Source organism: Balaenoptera ricei, chromosome 2 (genome assembly GCF_028023285.1).
Source record: "Balaenoptera ricei isolate mBalRic1 chromosome 2, mBalRic1.hap2, whole genome shotgun sequence".
Lineage (NCBI taxonomy): Eukaryota > Metazoa > Chordata > Mammalia > Artiodactyla > Balaenopteridae > Balaenoptera > Balaenoptera ricei.
Window position 1 is genome coordinate 102,929,636 of NC_082640.1, and position 18,601 is coordinate 102,948,236.

Here is an 18,601-nt window from a genome sequence, read left to right on the forward strand (position 1 = left end):
CTGCCACCTGACTTTCACCTCATGGCAGACCCCAATCGAGACCCACCCAGCTGAGCCCAGGCAACCCTCAGACGGGATGTTAACCACAAGAGGCAATGACATAAACACCCCTGCCCGTCTGTCTGTCTGTCTGTCTGTCTGTCTGTCTGTCTGTCTCTCTGTCTCTCTCACACACACACACACACACACACTGAGAAGACAACACTGGGGAAAGGTACCACGTGGGGCACATTTCCACATAACTGACACTTCTCCCCTACACACACCAAACCTCCTGGGTTTTTTTCCTTTAGTGGTTTTTGGTAGTAGTCTTTGGGAAAGATAGTACACGCTGCCTGCATTCTCATTCCAAGGGTAGTGGGGGACTTCCCTGGTGGCGCAGTAGTTAAGAATCCGCCTGCCAATGCAGGGGACACGGGTTCGATCCCTGGTCCGGGAAGATCCCACATGCCGCGGAGCAACTAAGCCCGTGAGCCACAACTCCTCAGCCTGCACTCTAGAGCCCGCGAGCCACAACTACTGAGCCCATGTGCCACAGCTACTAAAGCCCGTGCACCTAGAGCTTGTGCTCTGCGACAAGAGAAGCCACCACAATGAGAAGCACGCGCACCGCAATGAAAGAGTAGCCCTGCTCGCCGCAACTAGAGAAAGTCCGCGTGCAGCAACGAAGACCCAACACAGCCAAATAAATAAATAAAATCCTTTTAAAAAAAAAAAAGGTAGTGGGAAGAGGAAGAAGCTTCCTTACGTTGAATGTCCACCCTGCACCGTGCTCTGCTAAGTCCTCTTGGTCCATTGCTCATGCACATACCATGTGTCAGGTAACAGGCGCTTTAGTGTTAACAGCACCAAGATAGACCCTGTTGCTGCTTTCTGAAACATACGGCAGGTGGGGGGCGGTGAGGTAGATGGATGAGCTAAAATGCAGAACAAATGAAGTTGACACAAAAACTTGAAGGAAACAATTGCAGAGTCCCACAGAAAGTGTAGTCTTCCTTCTGTTTTTTTTTTTTTTTTTTGGATCCTAGTTCGCCAACCAGGGATCGACCCCGTGCACCCTCTGCAGTGGAAGCACTGCGTAGCCTTAACCACTGGACCGCCAGGGAAGTCCTGGGTGGTCCTACTTTAGATGGGTAGTGAGAGGAGTTCTCTCCGAGGAGGTGGCATTTAACCTCAGACCTGCAGAATGGAGGGGCTAGCCTGGCAGAGAGTTGGGGGAAGGGCATTGCAGGCAAAGGCCAGAGGGAGCGGGCAGGTCAGGGAAGGCTGGAGGCTGGGGAGTGGCCGGGAGGTGGTGAGCAGTGAGGTCAGGAGGGGCTGCTGGTGGGAGCTGTTGGCTTTAGGGAAGCACGTAGATTTTATTCTGAGAGGAACAGAAGGATTATCTTTTTTAACCTTCTCTTGATTGCCCAGAATTATCTCTGTGAACAGCCAGGTGTTCTCATACTGGACAGTCACAGATCCAGCCCGGCTCTGCCACTCAGTTTCTTTGTGTTCGTTTGGTTGGTGGATGGTTGGCTTTCTCCTCTCTTGATGCCAGGCTGTCACTGTCATTTCTTCTCCTGTCATACCTGTTCTCAGTTACCGTCTCCCCTCTGCTCCCCTTCTACCCTGTGAATGCTGGACTGAAGCCCTAGAGCCCTAGGCAAGATACAAAATGATTAATGATAACAACCATATTCTACCAGCCAAGTGTCACTTGGCACTATGATAACATCCTATGGGACATCCCTCGTTTCACATTCCCTAATGGGCTACCTGAAGAAATGACCCCTCAAATCAAGACCCAAACATTCTCAGGCTCCAGGGAACTTGTTAATATGCTACTTCCTGGCCTCAAGCACAATTTGGGGGATCTGGAGTGAGACGCAGAAAACTGCGTGTCCAGGGGTTCTGGTGCAGGAGGTCCCCACTTTGAGGAATCTGGGGTAGCGCTGAGCCTGCCCCCTCCTATGCTCTCTGCCACCTCCAAACCAAGTGAAAGAAGAGATGATCACAAACTTGGAAAACCTACCAAAATGGACTTGAGCTGTGTCCCACGTCCCTCTCACCAGTGTGAAAGGATAGGGCGGAGGGTGTAAGTGGTCGGGGGTGGTCTTTGGGTGGGGTGAGAGGCAGTGCAGCACTGGGCCGGGATCTGTGACTGACCAACATCCTCCCAGGTGAGGGCTTTGACAGGGAGCGGAGGTAACTTTACCCCACAGTGGTGACCAGGTAATCAGGTGACTCTAGCCTCGTGAGCATCTGACAGGGACCCCTGGCCTGACGCTGCTGTCCTCTGCCTGTGCCTTCACTCCATATAGGAGCACCCCCAAACCATTCTAGACTTCTTTGGAAGTTAGGGTTTTTAGAACCTCTAGAGAAAAATAAAGAGATTTTTTTAAAGATTCTCATTTATATTTTCAAATGTTTAATAACTTCACTGCTATAATGGGGACATTCTTGTTATATAACCTCCATCCCTAATGTTATGTATGGCAAAAGCTCTCTGCCCCACCATCACTGTGCACCCATGGGGGGGCCCCCCCCCAGACTGGAGGGTGGGAGTGACCGATTGTAAATGCAGGATTCTAGGCGGGAGAAGAGCAGTATCATCTGAGAAACACTGGCCTGGGACATTTTTCCTTTCCCTGGCTCTTGCACTGACCAGCTGGGTGACCCGGGCAAGTTATTCCACCTTTGTGAGCCTTAGTTTCCTCCGCTGTAAAATGGGAGGAAAAACGCTTTCCCTCACAGAGTTAGATCTGAATAATCGTGTCAATACCTAAGTGGTCCATAGGCATTAGCTCTGAAACATGCTCAGAGTGAGAGGACCCAGAGTGGACAGAGGGCAAGTTCAGGCGCCCGTGCTGGTGGAGAGGCATCTCCAGCTAGTGGACGTAGAAACGTGCTGAAAATAGCGGCGCTTTCAGGGCATCTTTGTTTTCCATCATTGTGGGCCCTGGAAGAGGCTGACCTGAGCTCAAATCTCAGCACCCCTACCTTACTGTGGGACCCTCTGAGCCTCAGTTTACACTTTTATAAAGTGAGGAAACCCCCCACCCCAGTTGTTGGAAGATAAAGTGACATAACAGGTACAAGCCATTTGGCATACGGTCATATTGAAGAACTGTTGGTGATGGTAGTCTTGTTCACTTCCTGGAACTGGGGTGGTCCCTGAAAGACCCACCAGGATCGCAGGGTCAGCTCGACCAAGTGCCCCAGAATTACCCCGGAGAGTAGATCTCACCCCCCACCACTTACATCCTCCGCCCTATCCTTTCACACTGGTGAAAGGGACGTGAAACACAGCTCAAGTCCATTTTGGTAGGTTTTCCAAGTTTGTGATCATCTCTTCCTTCACTTGATTTGGAGGTGGCAGAGAGCATAGTAGACTTGACGGTAGATCTGTAGAAAGAATGCTGAGAGAATGCAACCACGGAATGCCATTGGGGAACCTGCTTCAGAGAATGACCCAGAGGAGGTGTCCTCTTGTGGCGAGGGCCCCGGCTCTTGTCACGTTTTTCAGTTCTTTTTGCCATAATCCTCTTTCTGGTATCTGGGGGTATTTCTCACATGTGCCGTGACACTTTCCTCTAGAAACCTCCAATTCACCTGGATTCCTTTCATCTCTTTCTCAAAACCATCCCCTGTTCGAATCCAAATCATGATGCAAAGCACAAGTCAGACCATTTATTCAGCGTTTCGCCTGTCTCAAGTACTCTTCGGAAGTACCCCCATTTTGTGCGGATGTGTGTACATGCTGGGATGAAAAATTCAAGTGACAGAAAGTTAAATGGTGAAGAACATTTGTCCCATCCACATTCCCAGTTCCCCTCCTAGAGCAAAACCCAGCAGCAGCCTCTTGGGCTTCCTCTGAGTAAGAAGGTCCTCTGCTCACTGCTCTGCACCAAGATTTTTCCACTTAGTAAATCTTGGAGCGCAGCCAGGTCGGGACTTTAGAGCTGCCTCCTTCATATTCCATCATATAGCTGTGCCAGAATTAATAGCTGGTGTCCTTTGGATGGATGACATTCAGGCGGTTTCTAATCTTTTACTGTTACAGACAGTGCCACAGAATACAGACAGTTTTGCACATACAGTGCAAGTATATACAGTCTGCACAGTCGTGTAACTGTAAGATACACTCCTAGCAGTGGCATTGCTGGATCAAAAGGAACTGTGGTCTTTTTACTGTGTTAACTGATGCCAGAATGCCCTCTCTAGAAGGTGTGCCTGTTTACATTCTCACCAACAGTACAGAAGTGCCTGTTTCCACACATCCTCCGCAATTTAGGGCATTACCGATTTTGTTTTCATCTTCGCTTTATCTTTGCATCGTCTGATAGGTGAATGGCATCTCATTATAATTCTAATTTCACTTCTCACTGTTCTTGTGGTTGAGCATCTTTTCATATTTACAAATCTTCTCAAAGCAGTTCCTTTCCGGAGATATTTGACCATTTTGAAATACTGTTGGTAACTACATGGACTTTTGTTTAATTAAATGAGTCTTTTTTTAAAATAAAGACCCCAGTGTGGGCTTACATGGTCCCCCCTGATTTGATCTGTCTTTCTATCTGTGACATAAACTCAGAAATAACTATCTTTGAGTAATGGTTCAGCTTTCGGAGTGGGTTAGCTGATAACTTGGTTGCTGGAGCTGGTGTTCATGACTGGCTATTGTCCAAATGCTCACAGAACACTCACTCAACGCTGGGAGTGTTTAAAAGGAGGAACAGGGCAGGGCAGGGGGTCGGGGTCAGAGGTCGCTTGCAAGTCATTTGTTGATCCAAAGTTGTCACCCTCTGGGTTTAACATTTCTCTGCGGAAAATTATGACTTGAAGAAACATTGTCTGTTTGCCCTTCTGAACCACGAAATGACGAGATGCATTGTCAAAGTTGAAGCCTTGTTTGTAAATATTTGGCCTCATCACACTTGGGTGGAGTGTATATACCATTGTCGTTTTGCCTCAAGAAAATCCAAGTACAAACTGCCTTTGCCTGATTTATAGACATACTGTATGAGACCTTCTTACCTGAGGTACACAAAGCCCACTTGAAAATGAGGAAGAGGCAATTTCCATGTGTGTGACACTTGATTCCTGGATTCTATTAATTATAGTATTAGAAGGTTGAATCTGATGATTTCTTCAGCATCGTTGAAAGCCTCAAATTCTGTGACTTTTTCTCTGGTAATTTCTTTCAGCATAGGGAGTTTGGAATTAAATGACAAGGAAATTAATCTTGCAGGGCAACTAACTGCCACTATGGAAACATGCAAGGACCTTCAGATCAGCCCAAAATGCCATAGCACATGAGTCCAGTGGAACGAATATAATAAAATGAAATGTGTTCCTTGCTAATCTTATCCCCTAGAGTTAGTCACTGAATATTCCTGTAACCATCCAGATGGTTTTACATTCTTATGCTGGTAATGGAACTTGATGGTGTCTACTATACAGGCACTAAATGGATTTTCCTGAGAATTTGACTTTTTGTTTCAGAAAAGCTTGATATTCAGAACCACCATATATATCTTTAAGATCTGAAGGAATCCATATTGATCATCTGACCCATCTGATAGATGTAGAAACTGAGGCCATGTAAAGTGAAGTGGCTGAACCAGGCTCCAGGACATGTAGGTTTTTCCTAGTAGATTTTCACCAACTTCTCTCTCCAGCAAAGAGCCTCAAATGCCGTGTACTGTTGCTGTCTGTTTCTAGGGCTCAGACCTGCTTCTTAACCTAATTTTTAACCTGAAATGGAAAATGAAATATGAAACCCAATTTTCCCTTTGGCTTGGTCACATGACCAGAAGCAGCCACGTTCGCCGTGCTAAATGTTCAGGTAGAGCCTTTCTCAGTTCCCCATCTGTCCATGGTATGCTGTGATTTCGTGATGTGTGGGCTCTTCGGGGTCACGTGGCACCATCTGCCCCATTGTTATCTTCACAACATCCCCCAGAGGAAGGAGAGACAGGCTGTGGGGCTAGCTTGTTTATTTTAGGAGGAAACAGGCACAGAAAAGTTAATTCACAAGGTCTTGGACTGAATTCCTAAGGGAGAGGAGTGGGAAGAGGAGCTAGAGGATAAACAACACCAAGCCCATCCCAGGACAGGCTCGGTCCTTGGTTTAATTTCAAATGTGTTGTGTTCAGTGGCCAGACCACCCTCAGGCCAGGCACAGGGAGGCAGGGAACTCTGTAACTGCGGGGATATTCTTGTAGCCAGTTACATTCATCAAGCGGTGACCATCACCGTCTGAAAACTTTGAGGGGAACACACATTGAACCTCCACCGAAAGAGGCGACCACTGTGCAGATGTGGAGGCCGCGGTGTCCGTCCTCTCTGAGAGTCTCGTTGGATCCGGGAAGGGGCTTAGTATCAGCTCACCCCCACGCCACCCACCCCAACTGTGTGTCTGGTCAGCTGCGAGGAGGAGAAAGCCGGCTGGAGAAGAGAGGGGAGGTGGCGGGGGGGGGGAGGCAGGAGCAGTGTCTGTACTCATTGCACACCTGCATGTTCCCGCTGCTCTTCGGGCACAGCTGAAGGGGGGCTGCCTCTGTCCACAGCGGGGTGTGTAGCAAAGACACCACTTCACCTGCAGGGTTTCTTGAGATGGCAGTAAGCTGGAAAGCACTAGAAATCCAGACCCTAGCTGTAAACACCAGTACAGAAGGAAGGGTATGCCACCTCAATAATATTTGCTAGCCCAGTCCTGTAATGGGCCAATGATTTTTTCCATGTTTATTTTTTTTATTACAAAAATAATATATGTTCATCGTAAAACACTTAAAAACTACTTTGTAAAAGACGAAAAAGAAGAAAATAAAAATCACCTCTAATCTCACCGCCGTGGTGTACACACAGTGCAGTGCAGTGGATAAAATTGCAGGCTCTGGGATCAGCGTCCCTGGGTTTGAATTCTGGCTCCCCTGGGAAATAGCTGTGTGGCCTTGGGTTAAGTTTATTTTTTTTTTTGAGGAATAAGTCAAATTTATTGAGCATCTACTATGTTCAATGGTAGATCCTGGGTGTAAGGTGGTAAACGGAATGAGGGGTGGTGTTTGCCCTCAGAATTTCTGTCGTATAGTCACCAAATAAATATTATAGAGAATAAGTGTTATGAAAGAAACATCACTGATGCTGGAAGAATATGTCCCAGGGAAGCTGACTTAGTGTACAGTGTTCTGCGATAGGCTTTTGGGTTCTAGACATGATGACAGTCTCATCTAGAGGACGGGCTGTGGCAGAGAACAGACCCTCTCAGGAGGTGGGGAGGTCCAGCTCCACTCGGGTGGGGGAAGGCCTCCTGGGGGGAAGTGCCCCGGAGGGATGGGTAACTGGAGATGGGAAAGAGGGAAGACGTCCCAGGCAGAAGGAAAAGTCAGAGGCAGGGAACTGCAGGACGCTTTGGAGGAGCAGCAAAGAGCCCAGTGTGGTTTCTGGGGTGGGGAGGGCAGTTTAGTATGAGAACTGTGAGAAAAGGCTGGGGAGGTAAGCTGGGGCTAGTCGCCAAGACTCTGTAGACATTTATTCTAGAAGTAATCAGGGACTCACAGTTGGGGAGACTATCTGAGTTCTGAGAAGGCGCGGGGATCATTTGAGGGCTGGATGGCAGAGGACGGAGCCCAGGGACAGGAAGGGCAGTTAAGGTCACTGCCAGCACTCTCAATGCCTGTCTGGACAGTCTGTGCTGGACAGCTGACTAGGTGCTGGAGGGACACAAAGATGGACATGACACCTCGGGGAACTCTGGGAGAGGGGCCAGTGTTACACAAACCAACACCGTAGGTGCTGGGGAAGGGGTATGAATGCCCTACATGCAACGGAGCTGCTAGCTCTGGGAGGGGCAGGCCAGGGCCCCGCTGAAGAGGAGGAGAGGTCTGAGCAGAGTCCTGGGCTGTGGCCGGCTGGGCGAGTGGCCTTGCCCACCCCAAGAAGGGCACTAGGGGCAAGGGCAGGGAGAACCTGGCCTCGGTCTGACTGTCCTCCATTATCTTGCATCCTTTTATTGACACACATTTTGTTTAAAACTCACGTACTTGGCTTTGGGAAGAAACTGAAGCATTTTTTTCTGCTGTTCTATTAAAAATATCCTGCCAAATTTGCTTCCTCAGGGTCCCCGCCCTGTGTTTACCTGAGCCAGGCGGCCACTGCTGAAACCTCAGATGCCATTTCCTGGTGGGTCTTTTCAGCAGGGATGGTGACCATGGTCTCCACAGGGCTGTGACGGAAGCCCCTGATTGGGTGGAAAGGGCCCCTTCCTTCCTGCCTCCCCCCCTTGTTCCCAGAATGTGGAGCCAGGAATGCCAAGCTGGGATCTTCCACAGGACAAAGTCTCTTTCCCAGCTCGCAAAGCTATATAGCTTTGGGGTCCTTTTGCAAAGGTAGAAAGTGTATTTTTAAACAACTGGACTGATTACATCTCTGTTTTGTTCCAGACCGTTAAAAGTTCCATTGGAAAGTCTTATAGAATTGAAATGTCTATAATTGAATGATGAATTTTTAACATATATCGAGCATCACAGGGACAGTTCTATTATTGTGTCGACTCCTGTGCCCTCCACGGACACTCTTACCTGCACACATACATACACTACACCCACATGCAAGCTCACCTGCATGCGTGCACACACACACACACACACACACCCAGATCTGTGTGCACCCTGGGCCTTGTTGTATTCTGCCCAGCTGGAACTGATTCTCATAAACTCAGAACGTTCTCTTCCCTGAGCTGTCAGCATGAAAGGCTCTTTAATCACCTTGCCCACGAGGCAAGGCACTGTGAAATTACACGACTCTCAAAGTTTCAGTGGACAAGCCGAATTTTACATTAACCTCTGTGGTTAAGACTGTTTCGACTGTTGCTAAATCCAGCTCCGTACATGGCCAGATTTGTGACATAGTTCCCTGATGAACAGATTTCAACTTCCTGATCTACTCAGCAGTTTGTGGAGATGTATATCTTCAAACAAGTTTAGCAGCCTTGGATTTTTTCCTTTCTTTCCTTCTCCCTTTCTTTCTCCTTTTCCTTCTTCTTTCCAGCCTTCTGTCCATCCTTTCTTCCTTTCTTCTTTTCTTCTCTTTTCCTTTCTTTCTTATTTATTTGTTTTTACTTTTAAAGTCAGTTTTATTATTATTATTTATAGTATAGTACATTATAATGCACTCACTTTAATTGTACAGCTTGTTGATTTTTGACAAATTTGCAAATTTACTCATGTACTCGTGTTTCTTGTGTAACCACCACCATCTTCAAGAAATAGAAACTTTCTGTCACCCTGAGAAGTTCCTTCTTCATTTGTGCCACTTTGCAGTCAGTCCCAGCCCCATCCTCAGCCACAGGCAACTCCTGATCTGCTCTCTGTCACTGTAGCTTAGCTTTGCCTGTCCTAGAATTTAATATAAATAGAATCATACAGTATTTGCTCTTTAGCACCTGGCTTCTCCCACTCGGCATGTTTCTGAGATTCACTCGTGTGGCTGCATGTGTCAGTAGCTCATTCCATTTATCACTGAGTAGTAATCCACTGCATAGAGGCACCGCAGTTTATCCGTTCACCTGCCAAAGGACGTTTGGATTATTTCCAGTTTGGGGCTATTCTGGGTAAAGCTAGCAGCCTCATTTTTATGGCAGTATGTCCCTCAGCAACAGTCCCAAGCACATCCTAGGCACTTGATAATTATTAATTAATCCATTAAAAAAATTTTGTATTTGAAATGTCTTGTTAAATTCCAAGATGTTTAGTGTATTTTCGATTTCCGGAGAGACATGTTCAAAAAGATTGTTTCAAGCAGGGAAGTTTAGGGGAATTTCCTGGTGGTCCAGTGGTTAGGACTCTGCGCTTTCACGTCCGAGGGCCTGGGTTCGATCCCTGGTCGGGGAACTAAGATCCTGTAAGGCGCGAGGCGCAGCCCAAAAAAAGAAAAGGGATTTTGAACATCTTCCCACAGAAAACATTGAGTCAGTGTAGGAAGCAGGGTAGGAAGGGCCCCCCCCCCACCTCAGACATTCCCGGCCCAGTTGGGAGGCACCTGTGGACTAACGGAGTACAGTTCTCTGGGGGGCTAGGGGCACGCTGCGGGAGCCCAGGAGGGCTGGAGGGCACAGTTGGGTCTCTAAGGCTGAGTCAGAGCTGTAGTGTTTCCACTCAGAAGTAGGCTCCAGGTAGACAGTGCTGTCCAGACCAAAGGCAGTCAGCTCAAAATGTAAGGACACTATGTAGGCCAAAAAAAACAGCAGCCAAGGGCACGTTCAGTCTGAGGGCCACTGGTTTTCAATGTTGTTTTAAGTGGTAGCTTCATCACAGACCTACTTAGCATAGTGTGCTGACTAGGGGTGACAGGGCTCTGACCGCCCTCTGTAACAGAACCTCTGGGGCACTTCATTGCTCTCCGCCCGTTGAGTACGAGTGTTTGCCCTGAGCTGTCCCAGCCAGCGCAGGTGTGCACAGGCCTTTCCTAAGCCAGGGGGGAATCCTGTGGTTGGAACCATCGCTCTGTTTCAGGAATAACCCAGGGTCTTTAAGGCCAACTGGTAGAACTCCCTCTGTTTCACAAGCAAGGAAAGAAAGGCCACTAGCTCTATTCGTAAAATATGAATGGTTTGTGCTCAGTAGGTATATTCTATTAGCTATTTTCTGAGCACTGATTCTCTCACTTGGCTCAAGCATCACTGCATTGTCACCTTTACCCTAATTAATTTTGTTTTCTCTATGACTGCAGACTATACCTCACCCCAGCCAGGCATCCTTCAACAAATATTTTTTGTGCCCCCGCCATGCATTGGGGACTAGATACGAGGGTTTTTTAAATAACCAGCAGATAACATCTTGGAGAGCTTTCTAGGTGCCAAGATGATTCTAAATGCTTCACATATATTAACTCCACAGCCCCATGAAGTATATGGATACTATTATTAGCCCCATTTTACAGATGAGGAAATGAGGCACAGAGAGGTTAAGTAACATGCCCAAGGTCACAGAATTAGTAAGTGATGGAGACAGATTAGATCCCAGGCAGCCTGAGTCCAAAGCCCACACTGATAATCACTGTCTTGTGCCGCCATGAGGAAGATGTGGTCCCTACGGTTAAAGAATTTATGATCTAATGAGAGAGCCCTGTATATCCATTGGATTATAATCCACTGTGTAAAGTTGTTTAGTAGGAGAATAAGCAAAGGGCTCCGGGAGCTCAGAAGAGGGAGTAACTGAGTCCACCTTTGTGAGGGAGGGGGGCAGAATTAATAATGAAAGTTTATATTTATTGAAAGTTTACTAAGTCTCAGCACTGTACTGAGCATGTTAAAAGCATTTTCTTATGCAGTCATTCAACAACCTGGTTTTACAGATGAGAAAATTGGAGCTTATAGAAGTTAAGTAACATGTCACTTAAGTTTCCCCCAGGTGTTTTGAAGAATGACGAGGATTTGGGCTAGATTTCTAGGTCCTAAGCCAGAGGAGAAGGGCTTGCCAGGGCCTAGGCCCAGCGTGAGCAAAGATGGGGGAGCTTTCATGAATTTTAAAATCCGTCTTCAAATAAGCAGATTTAAATTCTGTGTTTCCTCAGTTCTGTGCTGTACCATCTAACCATGTATTGGTAACTTTTTAGAATAAAAAGAAACTATTTTAAATGTGTTTTGTTTTACCGACCAGCAATAACACAGACACATCTTTGCCATCCCATGCCTTGGTCTTCATTCTAAGGCAGTGATCCTCAAACTTTACTGGGCATTACAATTGTCTGAGGAGCTTATAAAATGCCGGTCACCCTTCTCTACTTTGAAATGAAAGTGTCAGATGACAAGAGAGCAAACTCAAGTTTACTGAAGAACTGCATACATAAATATTTCTAATATTATATTTTGAAGTTACTACATAGTTCATTTCCCTTGTGCCTAAAATACAATCTTTTCTATTCAGAATGATGACCAATCCTCAGTGGAAACCATATATCATTGCAGGCTTCAGTTTCATTCACCATCCTATGCTTACTAAAGCCAGAATAATGTATAAATATGTTGTAGAGGCTTTGTAAACAACTCTCATTTAGCCAAAAATAAAATTAAATCTGTATACTCTAAAAAGTAATAATAAAGTAAAATAAAATGCAAGTCACCAAGCCCAGCCCCAGGGATTCTGATTCCATGGTTCTAGGGAGAGGCTAGGAGTCTAAATTTTAACAAACCCCATACTTGATTCTGATGCAAGACCAGGCTTTGAGAATCAGTGGTCTCTAGGTCCTTCTGAATAATTTTCCTTCAGCAGGCAAACTAAATAACATATCATTAAACTAGATCCTTTCTTTAAAATCAGCTGGAACAGGCTTCCCTGGGGGCGCAGTGGATAAGAATCTGCCTGCCAGTGCAGGGGACACAGGTTCGTTCCCTGGTCCGGGAAGATCCCACATGCCGCGGAGCAGCTAAGCCCATGCGCCACAACTACCGAGCCTGCGCTCTAGAGCCCGTGAGCCACAACTACTGAAGCCCATGCGCCTAGAGCCCATGCTCTGCAACAAGAGAAGCCACCGCAATGAGAAGCCCGTGCACCGCAATCATGAGTAGCCCCCGCTCGCTGCAACTAGAGAATGCCCACACGCAGCATCGAAGACCCAACGCAGCCAAAGATAAATAAATAAATAAATAAATAATTTTTAAATTAAAAAAAAAATCAGCTGACACTTTTTGGTAGACAGATATTTGGTGCCTTTCTTATATCATGAAGATATAAGAATTGAGAAGACCTATTCAGCCTTAAAATGGAAGGAAATTCTGATTCACGCTATAACATGGATGAACCTTGAGGACATTATGTTAAGTGAAATCAACCAGTCACAAAAAGACAAGTACTGTATGATTCCACTTATATGACGTATTTAGGGTAGTCAAATTCATAAAGGCATAAAATAGAATAGTGGTTGCCGGGGGCTGGGGGAGGAGGAGATGGACACATTGTTTGGTGGGTACAGTTTCAGTTTGGGAAGATGAAAAGAGTTCTGGAGATGGATGATGGTGATAGTTGCACGACAATATGAATGCACTTAATGCCACTAAACTGTACAGTTAAAAATGATAAAATAATAACAATAACAACAACTGTATGTGGGGAAAAAATTGTGCAGACCAACCTCTCCTGGCTTTGATAATTCTTTGCTTTCTTCTGAGACACTTGATTTTTTTCACCTTTGAATATGTTGCCTAATGTGTAACAAGCAATCCTTTTTACACCTGCTTAATGCCAAACAAAACAGTTCTACTTCCCTATACTACTTAATCTTATTAAGCTTTCAACATTACTTTAAAACAGAAGAATACAGACATGCAGCCATTCCTCCCGAGATGAGTACTGGCTTCACTTATAGTAAACTTACATCTGGCAGTTCCGTTTACAGTAACTTTTTATTTCACTGAAGCATTAGAATGACGTCTTTTTTAAAATAACTATTAGGAACCCAAATTTAAGTTAAAGTTTAAACACATGAGGTACTATTGAGGTCAACTGCTGAACCCAGGTGGCCCTTGGAGGAGGAGAGACGTGTCTGCATGGCTGGATTTGCACGGTGCACGCACATGGGGGAGGTGACAGCTATTGGAGTGGCAAGTTTCTTTTGGCACTGATTGTAAGAGCATCTAGAGTTCGGAAATATTCAAATGTGGGGATAGATTATTTACCAGTCGTGGTCCTTGGTAGTGAACCAAAGAAGCTGATTCTGGCTAACTTAAGCAGAAAAGGAATTTTTCAGAAAATCAGGCTGTTCACAGAATTGATGGGAAAGTTGGAGAGCTGGGCTCAAAAACTAGGTTAGGAAACCACCATCACTGTCTAAACTCAGCCACCTCTGCCAGAAATAAATTCTCCTGTTCCCTGTGTCTTTGCATCATTCCCTCAAGATTCAACACCATCCTCTGGTAGGAGATGATTGTCTGATTCTAGATCACCTACCTGTACCCCAGCCTGCTAACGAGTGGGGCAAGGGTCTGTCTGCCACACCTTCAGCGTCTGTGGCCCCCGAGGGACCCTCCCGCAACCCCCACCGGACAGGAAGGGCGTTCAGCAAAATACAACTCGTGTCCTCTCCAGTGTGCACTCTGGACACAGCCTTTTCTTTCATCTGTTTGTGAACCTTCAGTTACCAAGTGAGAGAGGCTTTGGATCAGAGAGATAAGTCGATCATCCCTATTGGAAAAGTAAATCCACAAGCAGGGCCCTCAGTGGGTGGTTGCAAAATGTCCTCCTGGTGCCCAGGGAACAGCACCATCTTTCATCTGCTGAGGATCTGCTACCCGGGATCTGGGCTCTCTGGCACACAAGTCAGCTTCAAATGACAGAACCTGTGTTACCTTAGGAGAAGGTTTGTTCTGGCCTCAGAGGGACAGAACTCGAGTAGAATCTTGACTCTGAATAGTCACATACTACTCTGTGACCCGTTCAATAGGTCTTTGATTTTCCTCTGATCTAAACTGGCTGCTGCCAGCAATGAAAATAAACTCTGGCCCACGTTCCGGGAACTACCTTTGTCCTCCTTGTCCCCGGTGGAGTCAGGGAGTGATGCAGAGAGAAAGAGAAGTGAAAAGCCTGAGCTGGCAGCATACGCCCATGTGTGATGACATAAAGCCCCGCATCTGGGGGCTGTGGTTTCCTCTGGAGAGGAGGTTGAGGCTAGGGCTTGGGGAGGGGTGCACAGAGGGCTTGAGCATTTCTGAATGTTTTCTTTATTTAAATGTGTCTGAATCCAGTTTGCTTGTCCACCTACTCCCCTTATACCTGTTCTTCAATTCGTGGAAACTTTAGTCCATGGACCCCCTTTATTTCTGCCTAATAGCTCATTCTCCTTTAGACACTTTCTCGTCTACCTTAGATGCCTCACTCCCTCCATCCCCAGAGTCAACCAGAATCCCAAAACTGGTGTAACTTATTTTTTTCTGTGCTGTAGTATATATCCATAGGCTGTTGAGCGGTGCTTTGTTTTTTCCATTGTAAGTGAATGTTATCAAACTGTACATGTCCTTTTGAAACTGATTTTTTTTAATTAATTAATTTATTTATTTATTTATTTTTGGCTGTGTTGGGTCTTCGTTTCTGTGCGAGGGCTTTCTCTAGTTGCGGCGAGCGGGGGCCGCTCTTCATCGCGGTGCGCGGGCCTCTCACTGTCGCGGGCTCTCTTGTTGCGGAGCACAGGCTCCAGATGCGCAGGCTCAGTAGTTGTGGCTCACGGGCCCAGCTGCTCCGCGGCATGTGGGATCCTCCCAGACCCGGGCTCGAACCCGTGTCCCCTGCATTGGCAGGCAGATTCTCAACCACTGCGCCACCAGCGAAGCCCGAAACTGATTTTTTACTCACCAATTTGTGAGAGATTTGCCTGTGTTGACAAGTGAAGGTCTAGTTCATTCGCACTGCTATGTGGTATTTTGTTATATAAATAAACTAGACTTCAATTTTTTTAAGTATGTGAAGCAAACAAGACCAAGTGTCAAAATTTCTTAAAGGTACAAGGTGGGTATATCAGCATTCATCACATTATTCTCTAGACTGTTATATGTGTTTGGAAGTTTTCAAAATCTGAAAAAGAGGCAAGAGCACTAAAGTAGCGTCAGGAAGAATCCCATCTGGGTTCTGATTGGGCTGCACTGAGGCTCTGATTCCAGAGCTAATCAGACTGAGAATAAAAATAAACCTGTGGAACTGGCCCCTCTTGTTTGCTTCTCGCGGGACTTGCCTCCCTGGAGAAATGCCTGAAAATCTTGACCACAAGCGCAGAGGAGTGTTTATTTAGCTGCATGATTTGGAGTGCATTGGTACGTGGCCAAAGTGAACTAAACAGAATTGTCATGGGCCTAGTCGTTTTTAGAAAGAAATTGGCAAGAGACCGTTTCTCGGAATAGCTGTGAGACACAATTTTTTAAATATTTACAACATACTTAGGATATAAATAGTCCAAATGATAAATATAGGTCACAGTTTTGGCCAGGCCAACCTTTGATCTCCTTAACACTCTTAAAAACTTAAAGAGAAGGCGATTTCTCTTTTGTGGTACTTCCTGGACACCCCATGGGACTCCAAGTGGCCTCTAGGTTTTCTTCCCTCTCCAGCTCTGGAACTTTCAGAAAGGTGAGACTTTGACAGAAATTAAGAGCTTTTGACCCATGGCCTGCATTTTTACAGAGCCATTGATCAATTTTGCCATTGAGCAAAAAGACTGTACTAGGTGAAACAAGAGACTCCTGGGGGACTAAATGAAATTACATCTATGGAAGTAAGCATTGCCCAATCAAAGTGACCATGAGCTCCTCTATATCCCCTGTTTCATCCCATGGAACAGCTCCCAGGGTCCCCAGCATTAACTCGATGCATCCAGCCCAGAGGGCCCCATTTGAAATGATTTTCAGGTCATGAGGCCTCCCCTGCCTCCAGCTTGGAGCCGGGGCTCTCTCCTCGGCAGCTGCTGGAGACCCAGGTGGTTCCGAGCCCTCCCGGCAAGCGTGTCCCCCGCCGCAGCCGCCTGCACTAATGTGCCCTTCCCTCCCCACAGGGTATGACTTCTGCCAGGTCCTGCAGTGGTTTGCTGAGCGGGTGGACAGGATCATCCTGCTCTTCGATGCGCACAAACTGGACATCTCAGACGAGTTCTCAGAGGCCATCAAGGCCTTCCGGGGCCAGGACGACAAGATCCGCGTGGTGCTGAACAAGGCTGACCAAGTGGACACACAGCAGCTGATGCGCGTCTACGGGGCCCTCATGTGGTCCCTGGGCAAGGTCATCAACACTCCCGAGGTGCTGCGCGTCTACATCGGCTCCTTCTGGGCGCAGCCCCTGCAGAACACTGACAACCGCCGGCTCTTCGAGGCCGAGGCCCAGGACCTGTTCAGAGACATCCAGAGCCTTCCTCAGAAGGCGGCGGTGCGCAAACTCAATGACCTCATCAAGCGAGCGAGGCTGGCCAAGGTAAGCCGGAGACCCCCCGCGGCAGCCTCTGCAGGGGACCCTCCCCACACTCTCCTCTCTAAGGGAAAGTTTGAGGGAGGCTCCACTCCAGGAGCCTCGGGGGACAGGACGTGGAATGGGTTAGGAAGAGAGCCCCACGATCAGTATCCCTCTTTAGATTCTGGCTCCTAGCTCTGTGATCTTGGGCAAATGACTCAACCTTTCCAAACCTGTTTTCTAATCTGTAAAATGGAGCTAATAAGAGCACATCCCAGGGCGCTTGGGAGTGTTTAGTGCGACCTGGTTTGCAGAGTGCTTGGTGTAGTACGTGGCACACAGGGAGGAATCCGTGCCCTCACCACCTGGATGCTGCTGTTATGTTAGGATGGTGGGAACGTAACCGCTGAACCAGAGAGAGGTGGCGTCGATGGGACCAGTGGGGTGCCAAGATGCCACCGCCCGTCACCCTATGCCTGAGGCATAGAGCCCTGTGTCACACATAGACACAGAGGGGCCCCAGGAGGAAGGTTGGCTCAGCCTAGCCCACCAAGTGTGTCGGTTTGGGGGCAGGGGGCGCACCACATCCCCATTCCAGGCTGTGACTTCCGCTCCCTCACCTCGTGGCTGAGCCTTTCAGCAGCCCCCGGAGTCTGTGCCCGACAGGGGTGGGCAGTAATCTGCTGACCACCCTCAAGTAGTCGATTTTGTCATGTCTCTGAAGAGAGAGGAGGATGTGACTCCTCTAAGGAAAAGTATAGGAAAAAATGGTTCTTTAAAAACTATTTGTACATTTCATAAAATCATATTCCTCTAACGCTACAAGTGCCTCCAGAGTTTACCTAGTCCTGGTGATGATCAGAAGCACCCAGGAGCTTTAAGCAAAGAATCCCCAGGCCCTGCCCCAGAGCCTCTGATGCATTTGCGTGCGTGCGTATGTGCATGCGTGTGTGTGTGTGTGTGTGTGTAAAGCTCCCCACGTGATTCTGATGATCAGCCAAGTTTGGGAACCAGAGGTCTATCCTGACTCCCTAATTTTACAAGCACAAGGTAGGTTAAGTGATTTCTCCAGGGTTACCTAATCCATCAGTGACAAAGTTAGGACTGAAAGACAGCCCTCCTGCCTCTCAGTCTCGCCTTCTGCTTTGGCCCGTCCCTTCTGCTAGAACTGGTCCCCGGGCCTGCCTTTCCAAATCCACTGCTACCCTGGTCAGGAAGTGAGGTGGGCTCACTTCTCCTTCATCTGCTGGTGGCAGAGAACCCACGTCTCCTCCCACTTCCTCTTGCTGCACGGAGAGTGGCTTCTGCTGTGGCCTGGGGGCCCACAGGCCAGCCTTCCGGAGTCCACCATCACTTTGCCTCATTCAGTCGGCAGCTGCTCAGCGTCCCTGGGCCGGGGCTGGGCAACCTGGTCTGGGGGAGGAGGGGGCGCAGAACCCCCCCTTACAGAATGGGGAGCTGTGTGTGACTGGGGTGTGGACACTGTGCTCTGAGGAGGGGGCCTCGCCGGGGCGGGATGGGGAGCGGGGAGGGCTCCACGGAGGGTGACTTCCGGGCGGGTGACCAGCCGTCCAACCCCTCCTCATGGCTCGTCATCGCCGCCCTTATGCCAGCACGCTCACAGGGCAGCATCCCGCCTATGTCGAAAGAGACGCTTCCCTGGCTGCCCAGCCCCCCCCATAGTCCCTGGATCTGCT

General features: G+C 47.7%; 1 protein-coding gene across 2 annotated transcripts in view; it reads left to right on the plus strand.

The window, feature by feature from the left end:
* EHD4 (EH domain containing 4) overlaps positions 1–18,601 on the plus strand; it is a 93,064-nt gene that overhangs the window by 55,574 nt on the left and 18,889 nt on the right. For both annotated transcript variants that reach the window (XM_059913530.1, XM_059913531.1), the window contains one exon: positions 16,516–16,928. In XM_059913530.1, the coding sequence (XP_059769513.1) occupies positions 16,516–16,928 (413 nt within the window). The remainder of the gene's footprint in view (positions 1–16,515; positions 16,929–18,601) is intronic.